An 18,201-nucleotide genomic window follows, 5' to 3' on the forward strand; every position below is an offset into this window, starting at 1 on the left:
GAAGAAGGGATGGCAGAACATGCCATTCTGGGGGAATGGGAAACCTGGTGAAAAGGAGCACCAGATCCATGCAGTGCCAGGACGTATGCCCCACCCTTCAACCACAGACATGGGGTGCAAGCCAGTTGGGGCTGTCAACAGTTTCAAGTTAGCCTTGGCCAGCGAAGTCAAAATGTCACTGAAATTAAATGGTCAAGGATCTTTAGGCAAATCTTGTTCTGTTTATAGATAGATGGACTCCTCCTTGCCCAGTTAGAGCAATGACTACAGAATTAACATTCCTGTTCTCAGACAAGCTTCCCTTATACAATGAGATGACTGAAGAAAAAGCAGTATCTAGATTTGACTTTATTTCACACACTCAAAAAAAAAAAAAAAAAAGAGAGAGAGAGAGAAAGGGTAACTAATTCTCACCTCTGGGGCACAGCAGGTACAAAAACAGATTCCTCCAGCTCAAGGTTCATCCACATTATTGGGAGGTTTCAATGCCTACAGAAGGCCAAGGAACCCCATTGCACCTACAGCTACAGAAAGAATTCCACAAATTATCTATCACAGTCCTCCAGCTAAAATGCACTGTATGACTACAGAGGTTTCAACTTAATGTGTAAATTTTACCAGGGTAGCATTTTAGCAACAAATAAGCACAGAGAGCCCATCTCAGGAGTGAAATCAAAGAACTACAGCTCCAACATCTGAAAAGTCAAGTTGCTGTTCTTGGCGCCACCCCAGGGTCTGGCTCAAGCAGACACATAAGGTGGTGGCGGTTCCTTGGCAGCACCGTTCACGGTGGCATCATCATAGGGGGGTAACAGCACCTGGGAGGAAAGAGAGGATGAGGGTCAGTGTTTCAAAGTGCACATATGGCTCCTGAGAGCTTTTTAACTGGACTTCTGTGCAATTAAACATTTTCCACAACCTATACCAATTTCAACTTTGCAGCAAGTAGAGACACTGATGAGAGACTTTGAATCTTTATAGAAGCAAATGAGACGAAGCCTCTGACTCTGAGTTTTTCCAAACCAGTCCAGGTGTGCTGTGCTATCAGCCTGGACTCCAAGCCTGGCTCAGCCTCAGTTGATCAACGTGGCCTCAAGTAAGCTACTCAAACTCTATTTCCCGGTCTATAAAATGGGGGCCTGTAAAATATCGAACACATGAGGAATTCAAAATCTGAGAGGGAAAACTCTATAGCAAAGCCTCAGTTTTCCTCTTGGGGGGCTGGTTATCTGACTTTTGGAATCAGCCTCAGTGGATGCAATTTAGATATGGTATTAAACTGCTGTGATCAGCACTAGAAATGGTAACTTTTACATAAGTCCAGCATTATGTTTCATGAGTTCATTGAGCAATGGGTCGATTCATACCTGTCATGATCTCCTTGGATAAATTAGCCTAAAACATTGAACTACTTAAAAAGGAAGAGACATCTGCCATCATGTCTAACTTATTTTTTTCCCCTGAACAAAACAGAAAACTCAAATCTCCATAGTGTTCGTAGAAAATTAAACACCAAATTTCTTAAAGGAAAAAGAATGTTGCAAATTTGTCTGTTTAAATAAATTTATTTTCCCATTGATTTTGGTAGTTTGTCACTATTATTGTTTATCTTCAAACTTGCTTTAAAGTTTCATTTTACATCAGTATTTTAATATCTTAGACTCTCAGAGTCCATGCCTCTGACCCTTTATCCAAAGTCAACGTGTCTGTAGGCATCTGTCCTTTCATGCAATTTTCTGACTTGTCTTCACTTCTTGTTACCACATTCTACCTGTCGACGGCAAAACAGTCTCAGCAGCCACCTTGTGTTCCTGCCCTACTTTCCAAAGTTCTCCACATGGAATTAGTTTTAAATTCTGGAGGGATAGAGTTATCTTTCTAATTGATGTTAATATTACTGATAATTAAAGGCAGGGGTGAAGTAAGGACTGCCATCTTATTTCTAGAGCAGAACATTAATGGTGACTAAAATCACTCATTTTCCTTTTCAACTAAGATCAATGAAGTATTCACAAATTGAGGAAGTAACTACAGGGCCAACTGAGGGATGATATGCCAATCTAGACACCATAAAACAAAAATGACGAAAATGCTGTTATTTTGACATTTTCACAAGTTGGCATTTAGTTAAACCCAGTCTTTTATTTTCCAATTTAAAAATCTGAATTATTCATAATCAGTAACCAAAAATAATCTCTAAGGACTATGAATATAAGCCAGGTCCTACTTTATTTAAATTCACTGTCTGGTAAACAGCAGCTACCAAGGAGTAGATAAGCTCTACTTTGCTTCAAGCAACATTTATAATCATTCTCGTCTAAGTCCTGCCCTTGGAATTTGTCTGAATAGCATCATAACACCAGGGTGACTGCACGATGGTGTAACTCTCTTCCACACAGATAACACACACACAAAACTCTCTCTTTCCAATGACCCTGGAAGGTGTCTGTTCATTAGGGAGATTAACATTTTATCTAAATATAGTGTCTCCTCAATTGGTAATAGTCATTCTAGGTAACAGCATGCTGGTGGGGAAGCTGTTCTTGGTTTATTTCAATCCCATTCAATAAATATTCAGTGTTACCAGGGGAACTTCATCCTTCTAAGTCACATCAACACATAGAACAATTAGAGGGAGACATAAATTTACATCAAAGGTCACAAAATCGAACACCCTGGTGTAGAATTATTCCAGTTGGGCATAAGCCCATAAGTTATTAAAACTTGGGACATAAAGCCACTCCATCAAATATTACGACATGACAAAACGCTCAAGAGACAAGAACTACTTATTGGTGAAAACGGAAAATGTCTGGATACTACGGACATTTACTGTAATATTAGACTTAAGCCAGTAGTGGCTTATTTGGAATGCTGCTGTTGCTAGGATTAAAGTCCCAAAAGTATTATGTATAAGTTACATAAATTTCTTCAGACATTCACAAAATGACATGCCAAATTTTGTGTCATACATTTATTTTCCTGGGGAGGGTTCAGAACTTTCATCAGATGCTAAAAGAACGACCACTGGGATTCGGAGTTCAGGAACAGAGGGCAGTACAAGGGACAAAGCACTTTGTGCCAGAAGCCTGTGTGTTGGCTCCCATCCTAACAAGGAGATTAGGTAAAAGTGAAATGAAATCAAGGCCCAAACCGATGGCTGTGTGGCATTTTGTCTATCTTGGAGCTGAGGGAGAACACCCCAGGGAAGAAAGAAAGTTGATAGATTATCTTGTAGAGTTTAACATTAGGAAAATAATATGAACTGGTAACTTGACAGCTGAAAAAACAAGGCCATCTTTGCTTCACAAAACCAAAAATTGTGTAAGAAAGGGGATGTATACCATGGAGCTCTAAAATGAACGCTGTTCATATATTTGCACAAAGTCAACACTAACTGATAATGTCACTAAAAATCTGGATGAAGGCAGCAGAACTATGGGGAGAAGGAGAGGAATTAAATCCCATTCAACAAGAAGCCAAAAGAGAAGTCAACAATCAGTCGATTAACATTATGTAAGTCAATACTATGAAAAACAAGTGCAAGATTTGACAGTATTTTCTGCTGGGCAAGAAAGAGAATGTCAGAGGAATACTACAAAATACATCTCCTAATACAGTGATTCTGAGCTGTGTACATGTATTGTTGCGTTCAAAGTAAAACACTCATGGAGGTCTTGAAGGGAAGAGGAAGTCACTGTCAAGGGGCAACACCTGAGGGTGGGGAGCAAGCAAAGACCCCTCATTCCTCCTCAGTTGGCAGGTGAGTTGTAGTCTAGATAGGAGCTTCTGTAGAGGCCTGGAGTAAACAGGTCCAACCTGCCAAAGATGCCACGCTCAGTGCAAGGAAGGGTGTCAGGGATGGACAAGTCCAGTGCAGACACTAATCAAGGGACTCGGAAGCAAGGGGCTGTTTAAAGTTATGGCCTAGAAGGTGAAATCTGTTTTCACAGAGAAGTTGATCAAGACCTGGTTCTTGCCAGCTTAAAAAATTCTCCAGTACTGTAAAAATCTCCACATTAAAATACAATCCAGAGTGACCCCAAACACCAGTGGAAAGCCAAAGAATTATCTGCAATGAGGCATCTCCAAGGGGACAAATGTGCTCAATGCGAAAAGAAGCATCACCCTTAACACCACATCCTTTATGCCACTCAGGCCCAGGCCAGCAGCAGCCCCAAACCTAGTTTTATCCTACATAGTTTATTTCCACACACATTATCTATCTGACTCCCTTTTCTTGTGACTTTTCTCTCCTGGAATGTTTTTCTTTCTTAGGTCACTGCATACAAAGTCCAAACAACCCAAGACTCAATTTAAATTCGCATCAAACATGGAGATCTGAAATATTCCAAACTCAATTTCTCTCTTCTCCTCTTTAATTATACCCTGCAAGCTCAGAGCCATAACAAAGTCCTTAAAATCAAAACATTGCAATGTGTTCATATTCTTTATCGGTAATATAATGTCATAAGAATAACAGTTGATGTTTGGAGGTTCCTCAAACTGCTAAACATGGAGCTTCCATATGACCCAGCAATCCCACTCCTAGGTATCTACCCAAAAGACACAAAAACACTGGCTCAAAAAGATGCCTGCACCCCCCTGTTTATTGCTGCCTTATTTACAACTGGAAAGACATGGAAACAGCCCAAATGTCCAAAAGTGGATGACTGGATTAAAAAGATGTGGTACATATACACAATGGAATATTACTCAGCAACCAAAAAAATAAACACATGCCTTTTGCAGCAACATGGATGGAGCTGGAAAAGATCATGCTTAGTGAAATAAAAAAGAAAAGGAAAAATATCAGATGGTTTTACTCATAGCAGGAATATAACGGACTAGGCGAGAAAATAATAATAATAATGAACAGCTATAGACAGAGACATTTTATGGGGGTGGATTGGGGAATGGGATCAAAAACAATGGGGGGAGGGAAATGCACTGGACTATGGTGATGGCACAGGGTGATTTTGTGATGGGAAGCCCAAGGGGATTACAACTGAGATGGAAAAATGCACAAAATGATATAAAAATAAACTATTAATATTATTTTTTTAATTGGCAAAATTAAAAAAAAAAACAGTCAAAATGGCAGACATTATAGTATGGCCCTCTGAACCCAAATATAAAATCACTGGCCTAAATACTTACCTAACTTATCAATTAAAGGACACGCTACCTTATACTACTATTAACCGACTTGTATACATTTACCTTTCTCTTCTCCAAGAAGTTTCTAAATGGCAAAGTCTTACATATCTGTATCTTTTTTCACTACTGGTTCCCATAAAGTGGTGTTTTCAGCTGGAGTCCTGTCACAAAATAGCTGTGTCCTTAAATACCAGAGGCAATCTAGTGGCAGAGAGCCAAACATGGGCTTCAAAAATAGACCAAGGCTCAAATTTCAGCTCTAACATATATGAATCCTGAAGTCCTAACTTACTAAATCTACCTGGCCTTCAGTTTCCATGTCTATAAAATCTATAGAACAGGAAAGCAATGGTAAGGATGTAAGTGAGGCAATGTGGCCTGCTGAGGTTGGCCGTGGTGCCAGGTACTGGGGAGGCAGAAGTGAAGGTAAGTGGCTGTAATCTAGAGCAGGATGCCCGGTGTTGACCAGGCAGGGTTCATAACAGGTGCGTGGGAAAGTGCATGTTACACAAGACCAAGGCACACAGTAAAGGTGTAGGTGGCATGCTATAGTTAGAAGACCAGGTGTGTGAGGTGGGATTATGAGACATGACTCTGGAACAACAGGCAAGATCCCAATTGACCTTGGAAGCAATGGCAGGAAGATGGACCTTCTTCTGTGAGAGTTTGTGATCCTCACCATTTTGGGGAGCTGGGGAGCCATGGGGATGTTCCCAACTGAGACCGCTGTGGGCACATGCAGATATACTGTTATGAAATCGACTGCCCTCTCCTGACAAGCATGGGAAGATAAGGACAGTGCCACTATAAATGGAGACTTCTCATTTTTTCTTCTTTTTTCCCTGCTTCCTTTAGAGTGAGGGCATAGTATTCATGAAAGTGCAGTTGTTCTTGAGGGCTGCAGTTATGGGTACCAACCACCTCAGTAACAGTCAGTCAAAGCTGCTACACCAAGATGGACTGGCAGGATGAAGTTACAACTCCATCCCCTTCTCTTCTATCCAATAATGGAATGCAAATAGCTGAGACTGATTTCATGGGAGGGATAACCTGGAATCTGTTACTCTAAGAAAAGGTGTCTGAGAGTGGGCAGGGTCGGCCATCTGGGGGCGCCCCTTCCCAACCCTTCATGCCTCCCTTTCCTCTATCTGTAAATGGGGACAAACCAGGCTCTGTCTCACCGGGTCGGGGAAATAAGGCCAGGTAATCAATGTGCCTTGCACGGTGTAAGGCAGGTACCAATTCAACAAATCTAAACTATATTATATATATTTGGGAAATCAGGAGATGGTTTGTGACACTGGAAATAATGCAAAGTAAGACAATTGAATGTTAAAAAAAAAAAGACCCAGAAATAAGGCAAAATGAAAATGAATTGGTTATGAAATTTTTACTTCTCCCCAATGAATAGACAGACGTATGGATAAAGGTCAAGAGAAAGGAAAAGAGAAGGAAGAAGACAAAGGTGTATATTCCCTTTTATTGATAGCAAATTAAAACAGGATTTTCTAGTATGGTGCCTAACACTGCCTGATACAGCCTTCACTATGGGTTTTCAAAGAAATTATTCTTTTATTGATTTTCTACCACAGTGTATAAATATAAATCTAATTTATATATGTAGACCAAAATAATAAATATGGGAGAAGACATTCTCAAGAAAAATATATACTTAAGAGCGATGAAAAGCTGGGGTGCTATTATTTGTCAACACACTTCAAGAGGGAAGGGCTCCACTCTGAGGTCTATCTAGCCCCAAAGCAGGGTTATTAGATTCCCTGGGATGGTTTGCATAGTTGTACACAAATGTCTAGAAAACTAGGCTTAAATTTCGACCAAGTCAGGGCATCTGTGGACTATCTGGACAAACTCTGTTTTTCTTGTGATCTTCAAGCTAAGATAGCTTCTTACTTTTTAAAAATGGTTTAACAGAAGAATGTTAGCAAAATGTAAAAATTATTCAAAATTCAATTTTAGTATTCTTAATTATTTACTGAAACCCAAAAAACACTTTAACTGTATTTTCTATAACTGCTTTGACACTATCATGGCAGACCTGAAAAGCTATGGCAGAGGCCATATGATCTACAAAGACCGAAATATTTGCTACCTGGCCCTTCCATTGGAAAAAAATAATTGCCTTTTCCTGCATTAAGGGAAAGTATAGTCTTGAATTCCAACCTTGGAAGATATAATGTAAGATGTGAAGGCACATAGAGCCAAAATAATCTTGTCATTTAGCAGTACTTCAGCCTAAATATTTTATTTTCTCCTGTTCACCATGTTATATGCCTTCTAGTGTATAATTTACCTTGTTTAAAACAAGCAGCACTTATATAAAATGCTTAGTCACATGGCATAGTAGGCACACCTGTCTGTTTAGATGTGAGCTTCTTTACTCAGACCAGGCAGGCAAGGGAGACCGTCGAATCATGAGCTCCCATGGTTAACTGAAATAACCATGCAGGCAGAAGTGGGATAGGGTCATCACAAAAAAAAGTCTGGATTAAACAAATGTAGAATAATTGTCTTCAAAGTTTTTGATTGTCCCCGCCTAGAACATATGTAAGGAAACACACCCAGTGCCATATATTTTTTGGCTACACATTTTTGTATGTGTTAACATCTCTGGTTGTTTCTTATAGTTAAGAGCACCTTACAATAAGAGGTAACCCCCTAAGTGTACCATTTATAACTGATGGCATCTTGTATTCAATGAATTGAACATACAAGGAGGCCAAGAGAATAAAACAACTTTTGGATGATTCTACTGAGAAGTTCCCCCCACTTCCTCTTCCTACCTCTCCTTCCCCCTCCCGTAATAAAAATAACTGTTTGTTCCCAAAGGCAGATAAGATAGGTCATTTTATCCTAAATTCACTGCCAAACTACTACAAACTGTCCTCACCAGCCAGGCTGCTGAAATCATCATCATGCCAACTCATTAGCTAGCTACTTGAAAAGTGACACACTTGACACTTCAATTTCCTTCTTATGTACGTAGGGATCAACAGAGTCTACTTCAAGGACTCCTGTGAGAAGAGAGTTCACACATATCCACACCTGGCCGGGAGCCTGGAAAGCAGCGACCATTATGGAAACATCTGGGGAGAAGCTCACAATACAAAAGCTCCAGAGCGCATTTCCATTATGGAAACATCTGGGGAGAAGCCCACAATACAAAAGCTCCAGAGAGAAAAGTAGAACAGCATTACAATTATTGAGTCCTCGCTGGTTGTGGGAACAGTTGAAATGAAAGCATTAGGGGTAGCTGGCTCAGGTAACTTTTCAAGATCCTATCCCACTTTCAGGTAAGTGATTTTTCTGTAAAAACAATCACATACGAGGTATGTATCCTCCAGAATGGTCTCACTCCCATCCTCTCAATTACCAACTGTCACTGGTACCCCCTACAATTCTCTCAAGTCCCTCACTTCTTCCTCATTCCCTTATCTCCGCCCCTAGATCCAACCTTCATTGACTTCATCATCAGAGTAATTTCCAAGCTGCTCTCCTTGCTGATCTGGAAGTTTACCAAGTGCATAATCAAACTCTCACATTTGCCCTGGTTAAGGGAGTAGAAGGAGAAGTCATACAAGCTATTAAATTATGAGGCCTTCCCTGGTGGTATGGTGGGTTGAGATGCAGCACTGCCAGCTAGCTGTGGCCACTTCAGTGCGAGTTTGATCCCTGCCAGGAAGGTGACCCACATGGCATGGCGGACCTCTCCTGTCTCGCCCACTGCTCCCTCCAGCAGTATACTTTGTTGATCTGCCTGTTCTGCTCCCCACTCTGTTTCTTCGCTACCCCGGCACCTCTGACCTGTACCCCAGTTCTGTATGCAAAAATAAAATCTTTTTTAAAAACTATTAAATTATAAGGGGAAAGAGATACCTAAAACTGAGATGTTACAAGTAAGCCCTCCCTTTTATCTTGCAGTACTTACCAAGCTAGAAGTGTCAGAGTCAAAGCATCACAGGCTGGAGTTTCAACCCCTCAGTTCTGTTCAGGAACCTACTTTCCCGCCCCCACCCTATGTCTCCCTGACCCTCTAGTTCATACAGGTAGATACAATCGTGAAAGGTTTGCTTTATTCATGTACAGTTTATGCACACAAGTGTGGAATGGCCAGGCTGAATGAGAGCTTAAAATGAGGCCAGTCTGTTTGCCAGTGTTGAGATGAAGTCCTCATCAAGCCATTTCAGAAAAGTTAGGCCTTTCTAAAGCATCTGCAAGATGATAAGCATTACAATGTAGGAAGGAACTTCTGAAGCCTACAGAATCTGTCCTGTGGTCCATTTAGTTCATTCCCCCTTTTAGTTGCTTTGTACTGGAGGAGAGAGTAAACAAAATTTACATTATCTAGGCAAGAACTTGTTTCTAACCATATCCAACCTGTACCTAGGAAGTCATGAACTGACCTGACTTTTACAAGCAAAGGGGGGAGGAGGAGGGAGGAGAAAGAGACAATGGAATTCTTTAGGAACAATTTTTGAAAGGACTCAAGACCATTATTAACTCTCTCCCCACCCCCAGCCTCTTTCAGTCAACTGAGAACTTCTTTTGACAGCCCAAGGTCAGTCCCAATTAACCTTGGGCAGCTCAAAGAGAATCTAATGGGAAATGGCTGTGGGGAATAATCTGGCTTTCACCCAGGTCTCTGACCTTTCTCTTAATTGTGTTTTCCAGTCAAACTCAAAAGAATGCTCCACACAACAAATACTTTTTGAAGTCAAAACAATAATTGAGAATGCTAACCAGGACCAGCACCTACAAAATACCATGCATAATACACCCCAAGAGTTTAAGTTTCTCCTAAACTTAAGTCCCCTAAATATTTGGACTTTCCTTACATGAATCAAGACTGATTATTTTATCTGGAATCAGAATGTCAGACACCATTCTGACTAAGTACTCATCTCCTTCCTTTTAAAGTGCCCTAAACTGGGTTCCCTAGATTTGCATTTAGCAAGTCTTAGCCACTCAAGCCTTCCTTAGTACTAGTAATATTAGCAAAACAAGGAGGCACAGAATAGTTTTAACACTCAACTTGCATAAATTTTAATGTGTAGGAAATCTGTTTCTATAATCTATATTCTTAGTACTTTAATACAATGTTTTTTTCCCCACTTAAGGTAAATTCTGATGGAGCTGGCAAGAGGATGTGGCCTTCCATAGCAAGTGTACAGAATGTGACGACTGCACAAGTGCAACCATGTTCTGGAAGGAAGGCCGCATTTCCCAGGGTTCCCAACAGTACACAGCAGTGGCTCAAAGGAGCAAAGCAACATCACCTAAGTGTCATACTAAGACTCGTAAGATGTCCAGGCCCAACAACTTAATGAAATAAGTCTGTACTTCTTGTGGTCCAAGGGCACCATTAAAAAAAGCCAAGGCCTTACATCATCATAATTAACAGAAACCCCTCTGTCTTAGGCATGTCTTTCAAAGAGGCAGAAAGGCTGAGCAAGCTGAGTTTATTGCTCCGGGACAGCAGCTGAGATGGAGCCCCTAGGGTGGGGTCTGCAGCTACTGCCAACTCAATAAGGGAGAAAGGGCCTTTTATATAGATCTAGTTTCATATTCCAAAGGTGACTGGACTCTGGTGTTAGGTCCAGTTTCTCCCACCTGTATCTCCCGGATGCTAGGCCCAGTTAACTATCAGTTTGTTATCCCCGTTAGCTAGTCCCATATCGAGCTTGGATGCAAGGCTGAAATTTTTTCCTTGTCAGTAAATCTTTGGTTCCCAACAATAAACTCTTACCTACCCTCCCTCTGAATAGTGTTTGGAAAAGTACCTATCTGGCTAGTAGTAGTGATAGGGAATAGGGAGGAGAGATCGGGTGAGACACTAAACTGGTATAATAGGAAATCTGTACACACATACTGTTTATGGCCTGCGTGCTCTGAGTTAATTTTCCAGCCCACAGACATGTCTGGAGAAGTGCAGGGAGCTGGTACGATATGAACAGCACAGTGGGACAAGCCTAGGTCAGATGTCCAGGAGGGTGATAAGGGGTGCCCAGGGCTGGACACCACAATCTCCTGGCTGCGGTGAAGGGCCACTTACCGCTGAACTATCCTTGGTCAACTCAATGTAAAAAGGCAGCTGGAAATGAAATGTTAAGACAGTTGCTGTAGCGTGTTAACATCTTGTCTTCCAGATTGCTGGCTCTCTGATTAAAGTGCACTTTAAAGATTCAACTCCTGTCTCTATTTCATTGGCATTCAGTGGTGACAGGTAGCCAGAACTCCAGTCTTCTGGTTACAATAAATTTACTATTCTAGAGAAGGAAAAGAGTATTTTCTACCGAGAACCCCTTTAGTATCTGTCCACAATGGTCACCCTGAGACTACTGAATCTGGGAGAAAAGCCACCTGGCTTAACATCGAATAGGAAGTGAAAGACACAACATGTAATTTTATCAGTGGGGATTCCCAAGAAAGACATGGACAGATGAGGACTGTGCTGATTATTCACACTAGGAGGATCATAACACAGCTATGGACACTAGGGAGATGACAAAACTATGGAGCTGAGGACAAAACTGGATCATTCTCTCTCCCATTTAGGGTCTCAGTGAGTCTCCAGGATACTTGGTTTTTTTAAGTCAGAAAGTTGCATCAACTTCTTTAGTTCTAGTCAAAACAATATTTAAACATGGAAAGTCCTGCTTAAAAATAAACAAAGTAAATTGTTCTCCAGCCACAGAGATCCTGCTTATGGTCTCCACTAAAAGGAAGCAGGGCTCCTTGACCAACAGCTGGCTCCAGGACTAGAGATGGGAACAAACAAGATGAGTCTAGTACACGGTGTCAACCTGAGAACAAGACTGTCCCAGGAGACCACAAACACTGTGGCAGAAGACTGGGAAGGCAACCTGGAGGTGCTCCAGTGGGCCAAGGCACAGTGTGAGCAGTAATCAAGACGTCAAATATAAAGAACTAGCTTTTAGAGAAAACATCCTTGCCGCCTTTGAAAGTTTCACAGTAGGTCTGGAATAATAGCTAATAATTTAAGCTTACTGATCAAATTTATTCATCTAGCTGTACTTTTTCACAGGGTACCCCCCCACCCCCAGTAACAGACCTTTTTTCATTAGTTCATTCTTTTTTCATATGCATAGAAAAACTGGGGTACAGGCAAAGGAGCGGGGTTGGGGGTGTGAGAGGATTCACCAGAGATAAAGTGAAGAGCAGAACAGATCTACTAAAATACACTCCTGAGTGGAGAGGTCTGCTGCCTGCTGTGGGTCAGCTCCCTGCTGGGAGGTTTAGCTCAGGCACAGCCCCTCACTACCAGAGAGGTTCTTACTAGTTCATTCTTAAACAAAAACCTCACTGGTCTCATTACGGAGCAATAGACCAATCTGTGATTTTGTAAACAAGAAAATCAAACCCATGTACCAGGGGGCAACCAAATTGCACATGAGTCAAAGCTCTACTACAAGAATATTGCAGCTAATAAGTGAAAAATGAATGATAGAATATAGTCCTAATGAACTCCCAGTGAAGCAATGCATTAGGCATCAAGTAACAAAGGTCATTGACTTCCCTGCTAAAATAGAATTTTGATGGAAGAACAACTGATTGTATATTAAATAATCCTGTAAAAAACAAAAGGGGGGGGCATATTTATTGCTGCTTTATTTACAATAGGAAAGACATGGAATCAACCCAAATGCCCAAAAGTAGATGACTGGATTGAAAAGATGTGATACATATACACAATGGAATATTACCCAGCAATCAAAAAAGATAAACTCATGCAACATGGATAGAGCTGGAAGGGAGCATGCTTAGTGAAATAAGCCAGAAAGAAAAGGAAAAATACCAATGGTTTTACTCATAGTAGGAGTATAAAGGACCGGGGGGGAGGGGAATAATAATAATGAACAACTATATACCAGAGACATTTTATGGGGGTAGAGTGGGGAATAGGATCAAAAATGGGGGGGGGGAAGTGCACTGAACTATGGTGATGGCACACGGCACACAGGTAATTTGGTGATGGGAAGCCCAAGGGGATTACAACTGAGATGGAAAAAGGCACAAAATGATGTAAAAATAAATTATTATATCATTAAAAAAGGGGAGGGCATATAAATATGAGAAACCTGTAGATCCAATTACTACTTTATTGGAAATTCAGGACTACATTACAAGTATGCAATCAGAAAAGTCTAACTTATGGGATCAACTGAGAAGATTCTTTAACAAAAATAGATGTAAAATACATAGTGACCTACAGCTCTTGTACGTTAGAACAATTATAACATTTATGAGACAACTGGAAATCTGAGTACTGACTGGACACTTAATGATATTAAAGAATTGTCTTAGGTATAATAGACATCATAGGTATAATAAGGACACATTAAAACATCCACAATACCATCCTTTTTTTTTTTTTTTTAGAGACTGTCAGAAAATTGAAATTTCCTTTGGGAAATTTTGGAGTAGACTATCAATACAACAAAGTTATGAGGAATAATAAATCTCCCTTTCCTGGGAATATTATTCTTTCAAAAAAAGAAAAAAGATTCCCTGGGAACACTGAGAAAGTAGTAAGTTATCAACAATTCAATTTCTTCATCTTAAAAATGTCAAGTTGTAACAGGATGACAGAGGAAGTAATGACCAATAACATTCATCAAACTTTCCCAGTATCTTATGTCAGCACCAGAGGGGAATAAAAACTCATAGTTGGCAAGAGTCCATAGTGCCAAATCCTACTTACTACGAATTACTGCCAGGCTGGAAACCTTTCCGAAGAAAAGAGGCCTATTATTAAAAGATCTGCAAATCTGGAGTGGAAAAGTACAGCTACTACTATTTGATCTCTGCCTAATAACACTGACCTGCTATTCCATACCTAATTTAAAAACTGTCAGAAGAGGAAAAAAGAAGTTTCCTCTACAAAGCTAGTGGGATCCATTTTAGGGAGTTACTCTGGAGTCATAAATTCTCTATGTATCTCTAAGTCTCTACAAATTTTAGAATATCCTTTGAGGTATATCTATACAATGTGTATCTTTTTAGCTCTCCCATTTTGCTTCTATTGAAAATACACACAAGCCTATAGAAAATCACTTTTAAAACCCAAAGGACCCTCCCTGGTGGTGCAGCAGGTTAAATCACAACACTATCAAACTATCCAGAGCCACTGCGGCAGGCGGTCGATAACCAGCCAGGGAGGTGACCCACATGGCACAACAGACCTCTCCTTACCTGCCCACTGGTCCCCTCAGCAGCGTACTTCAATAGATCTGCCTGTTCTGCTCCCCACTCTGTCTCTGGTGAATCTTCTCACTGTCCATACCTCTGGCCTATACCCCAGTTCTTGTGTGCATAAATAAATAAATGTTAAAAAACAAACAAACAAAAAACACCACCATCTAGCTTCACAAGCCTCACATAGTGCTACTAAGGGCAAATTTCTGATATATCTTGCTTTATTGAATCATTAGTTCCTCAAACTTAAAAATCTGTCTTTGTGTAGACATTTCATTGTTCAAGAGAACAATAAATATATTGAGATTTTTTTTTTAAAGATTTATTTATTTGTACATACAGAACTGGGGTACAGGCCAGAGGCTCAGGGGCGGTGAGAGGCTTCACCAGAGACAGAGTGGGGAACAGAACAGGTAGATCGACGAAGTACACTGCTGAGGGGAGCAGCAGGCGGGTCAGGAGAGGTCTGCCACGCCATGTGGTCACCTCCGGGGCAGGCGGGAATCGAACTCATGCGGAAGCGGCCTTAGATTCTCAGTGCTGTGCTTTAACCCGCTGCACCACCAGGGAGGGCCAATATATTGAAATTTTTAAGAAATAAAGCAGGAAAAGTGAACTTCCTAAATACCCAAAAACTCAGAGAGGGAAAAAAATCATTTAATCCAGTACACCTATCCAAATCACAGTAATCATGAACTGCAATTTCTTTCCAGAGACTTACTAACCCCAGAGGAATTCTCAAAAGGGCTAAGTAAACGTGCATAATGTAATCAGTGGGCATAGTGGGCCCAGGAAGAGGCCCTCAGCACCTGGCTTGCTGGCCTTGTACATCTTTCCTTTTTTTTAAGATTTATTAGTTTATGCATACAGAACTGGGGTACAGGCTAGAGGTGCAGGTGCAGTAAGAGGATTCACCAGAGACAGAGTGGGGAGCTGAACAGGCAGATCGAGTGAAACACACTGTTGAGTGGAGCAATGGGTGGGTCAGGAGAGGTCTGCCAGGTCATGTGGGTCACCTTCCTTGCCAGGGATTGAGCTCATGCCAAAGCGGCTGCTGATAGTTTCATAGTGCTCGCTTTAACCCGTTGCGCCACCAGGAAGGCCTGGTAGGGCCTTTTCTTCAACAGCTGCTCATGAGGACTCGATTCTATTCAACAAATGTTTGATGAACATTTGTTTCATGTCTAACACGCTTTCCCTCAGCAACTCCGCAGTTCTCAATAAAGCCAGCTTGCAGCTATATACTTAATACAACATGAAACTGTTTAGTTCTCATTTTATATACAGAAAAATAAAGTCAGGGACAGGTAAAATCAGTTTACTAAGTAAGCACGCTACCAGAATTTAAAAAAAAAACACATTTTATAAATATATACACACACACACACACACATACATACCTGTATATATACACACAATACATATGTGTGTGTGTATAAATAAAACTTCAGTTCCAGTCTACACTTTACATACATTTATATTTACCCTCATCATCACAGGAAGGTTGCCTCCTAGAGAACTTAGTGTTTTCATCTTTACCTTGAGCCAGTTTATCTTTACCATACAGCAATTTCAAGATAATTTACATAAAGTACGAATGATTCCAGAGGCTCTTTCAGTGAAGACATATTCTCCAAAATCATATTTGATAGAGTTAAAATTCTAATTATGAACAGAATAGAGACCACGTAAATTAGTTTGCTAAGGTTCTTATACACAGGACACGTTCTAAACCTATAATAAGCTTTGTCATTCTTCAATACTTACAAAATTACACTTCTAAGTTTGACTTCATATGTGAAAAGATACAGTTACACTATGCAGAATGGAGGTCTAGAATTATATGTCATAGTTTAATGATTCATGTCAAAGATCCATAAATAAGGAGAAGGTACAGATATTATCTGTAATATTTTTAAAAATATACAGAGGCCGAGCCATCTAGATGTTTTTGAATATCCAACAAAGAAATGAAATTGCATCCAACTAAGATCCTTTCATGACTAATCAGCTCATGAAAATGTTTCACAGTAAGAACACAGCAAGTACTAGGAACATTTTGAAGCCATCACACAGGTGTGTGCAGATGTCCATACTGACATTACACCTACCGTAGTGTCATTGCTGGTAGCATAAACCAGGACATCGGAGGAGTTCCTGCTGTTGATGTAGCGGTAGCAGTTCCAAACACAGTTGATCAGGTAACCCTGAAAGTGAGGGGGATTATGGATCATCACTTTGCAATCTTCAGGCAATTTTAAACACCATAAGAGATGCAGCCATATTATAAAACTTGGATTTACACAAATTATAAATGCACTTAATAAGTATTAAACCAAAATAATGTGATTAAGCAAAAAACATGGACAGCTGTTGAGTACAGTAACTTCCTGGCAAAGACATCCTACTGTAGCATTGTTCTGCCACTTTACCCTGGGAGTTGCCAAGGGGCTGAGTGCAAAATGAGAAATTTCTTTTTTTTCAAAGATCAGTTCTTTGGTTTTCAATCCTTTCTATCACTTTTTTTCCCCTGTGACTTTTTAAAAAATTTTTATTTATTTACTTATGCATACAGAAATGGGTTATAAGCCAGAGGTGCAGGGGCAGTAAAAGACAGAGAGGAGAGCAGAGCAGGCAGATGGATTAAGTACACTGCTGAGGGGAGCAGTGGGCAGATCAGGAGGGGTCTGCCGTGCCATGTGGGTCACCTCCAGGGCCGGGGATTGAACTCGCACTGAGGCAGCTGCAGCCAGCTTGCAGTGCTGCGTCCTTACCCATTGCGCCACCAGGGAGGGCCCAGAAAAATGAGAAATTTCTAAGAAAAGGTAGTTGGAAGAAGCAACTTTACTCCCAAATTTATTCAGAAGCTACTGCTTCATTAATCAAAAGAAGAATAAAAAATGGCCCTCCCTGGTGGCGCAGCGGGTTAAAGCACTGCACTGAGAATCTAAAGCCACTTCCGCATGAGTTCGATTCCCGCCTGCCCCGGAGGTGACCACATGGTGTGGCAGACCTCTCCTGACCCACCCGCTGCTCCCCTCAGCAGTGTACTTCCTCGAGCTGCCTGTTCTGCTCCCCACTCTGTATCTGGTGAAGCCTCTCACCGCCCCTGAGCCTCTGGCCTGTACCCCAGTTCTGTATGCACAAATAAATAAATCTTAAAAAAAAAAAAAAATCTTTAAAAAAATAAAAAAAAAAGAAGAATAAAAAAAACCTTAGCACTTTTGAGAATTACAGTACAAATGAAAAAGGAATGTTTGAACTTCTGTGTTCTGTGAGGAGACTAGTTATCCACTGTTTTAGTAGTGAACAACAGATTCTTTAGGCAAGAACTCTTTTGAGTGTGAAGTCACCAGAATGACATTTTTAACAGAAAGGCCAAATGGCAGAAGGGAAGTCTCCAGAGTCTGGGGTTCACAGCCTGGCATTCCCCAGGGCCCCTTGAAATACCAGGTACATTCACTTACTAAACACTACAAAAAGGAAAATAAATCATGGTCCATTGTCTCTAAAAACCTATATTCCATTATTGTAGTGACCTTATTCTTACTTGACAGCTCTATAATTTCAACTAGAGAAACAAATATCTAATATATTTCTCAAGTAAATGTGTATTGACATACTACATCCATCATCTACTTGCCAGATGGTAAGCACTGCTCCTTTTACTTACGTCTTTGGACAGAATGAAACTACAAATGTCCTGGCTTGGGGACATGTAAATATTGAAATATTCAAATATTCAGAATGGTGTTTTATGGAGAAAACGTAGACCTAAATGATTTTCATTTTCTTGTCTTTTTTTTT

At 40.6% G+C, this 18,201-nt stretch overlaps 1 protein-coding gene across 2 annotated transcripts in view; it reads right to left on the reverse strand.

Moving 5' to 3' along the window:
- Positions 1-221: 221 nt before the first annotated feature.
- LAPTM4B (lysosomal protein transmembrane 4 beta) overlaps positions 222-18,201 on the reverse strand; it is a 41,723-nt gene continuing 23,743 nt past the window's right edge. For both annotated transcript variants that reach the window (XM_012722809.1, XM_004679706.2), the window contains exons 6-7: positions 16,506-16,601; positions 222-818 (exon numbers count right to left, since the gene is read on the reverse strand). In XM_012722809.1, coding sequence (XP_012578263.1) covers positions 741-818; positions 16,506-16,601 — 174 coding nt within the window. In that variant the 3' untranslated portion in view covers positions 222-740. The remainder of the gene's footprint in view (positions 819-16,505; positions 16,602-18,201) is intronic.

This window comes from Condylura cristata, unplaced genomic scaffold (assembly GCF_000260355.1).
Source record: "Condylura cristata isolate star-nosed mole 26May11 unplaced genomic scaffold, ConCri1.0 scaffold00009, whole genome shotgun sequence".
Classification (NCBI taxonomy): Eukaryota; Metazoa; Chordata; class Mammalia; order Eulipotyphla; family Talpidae; genus Condylura; species Condylura cristata.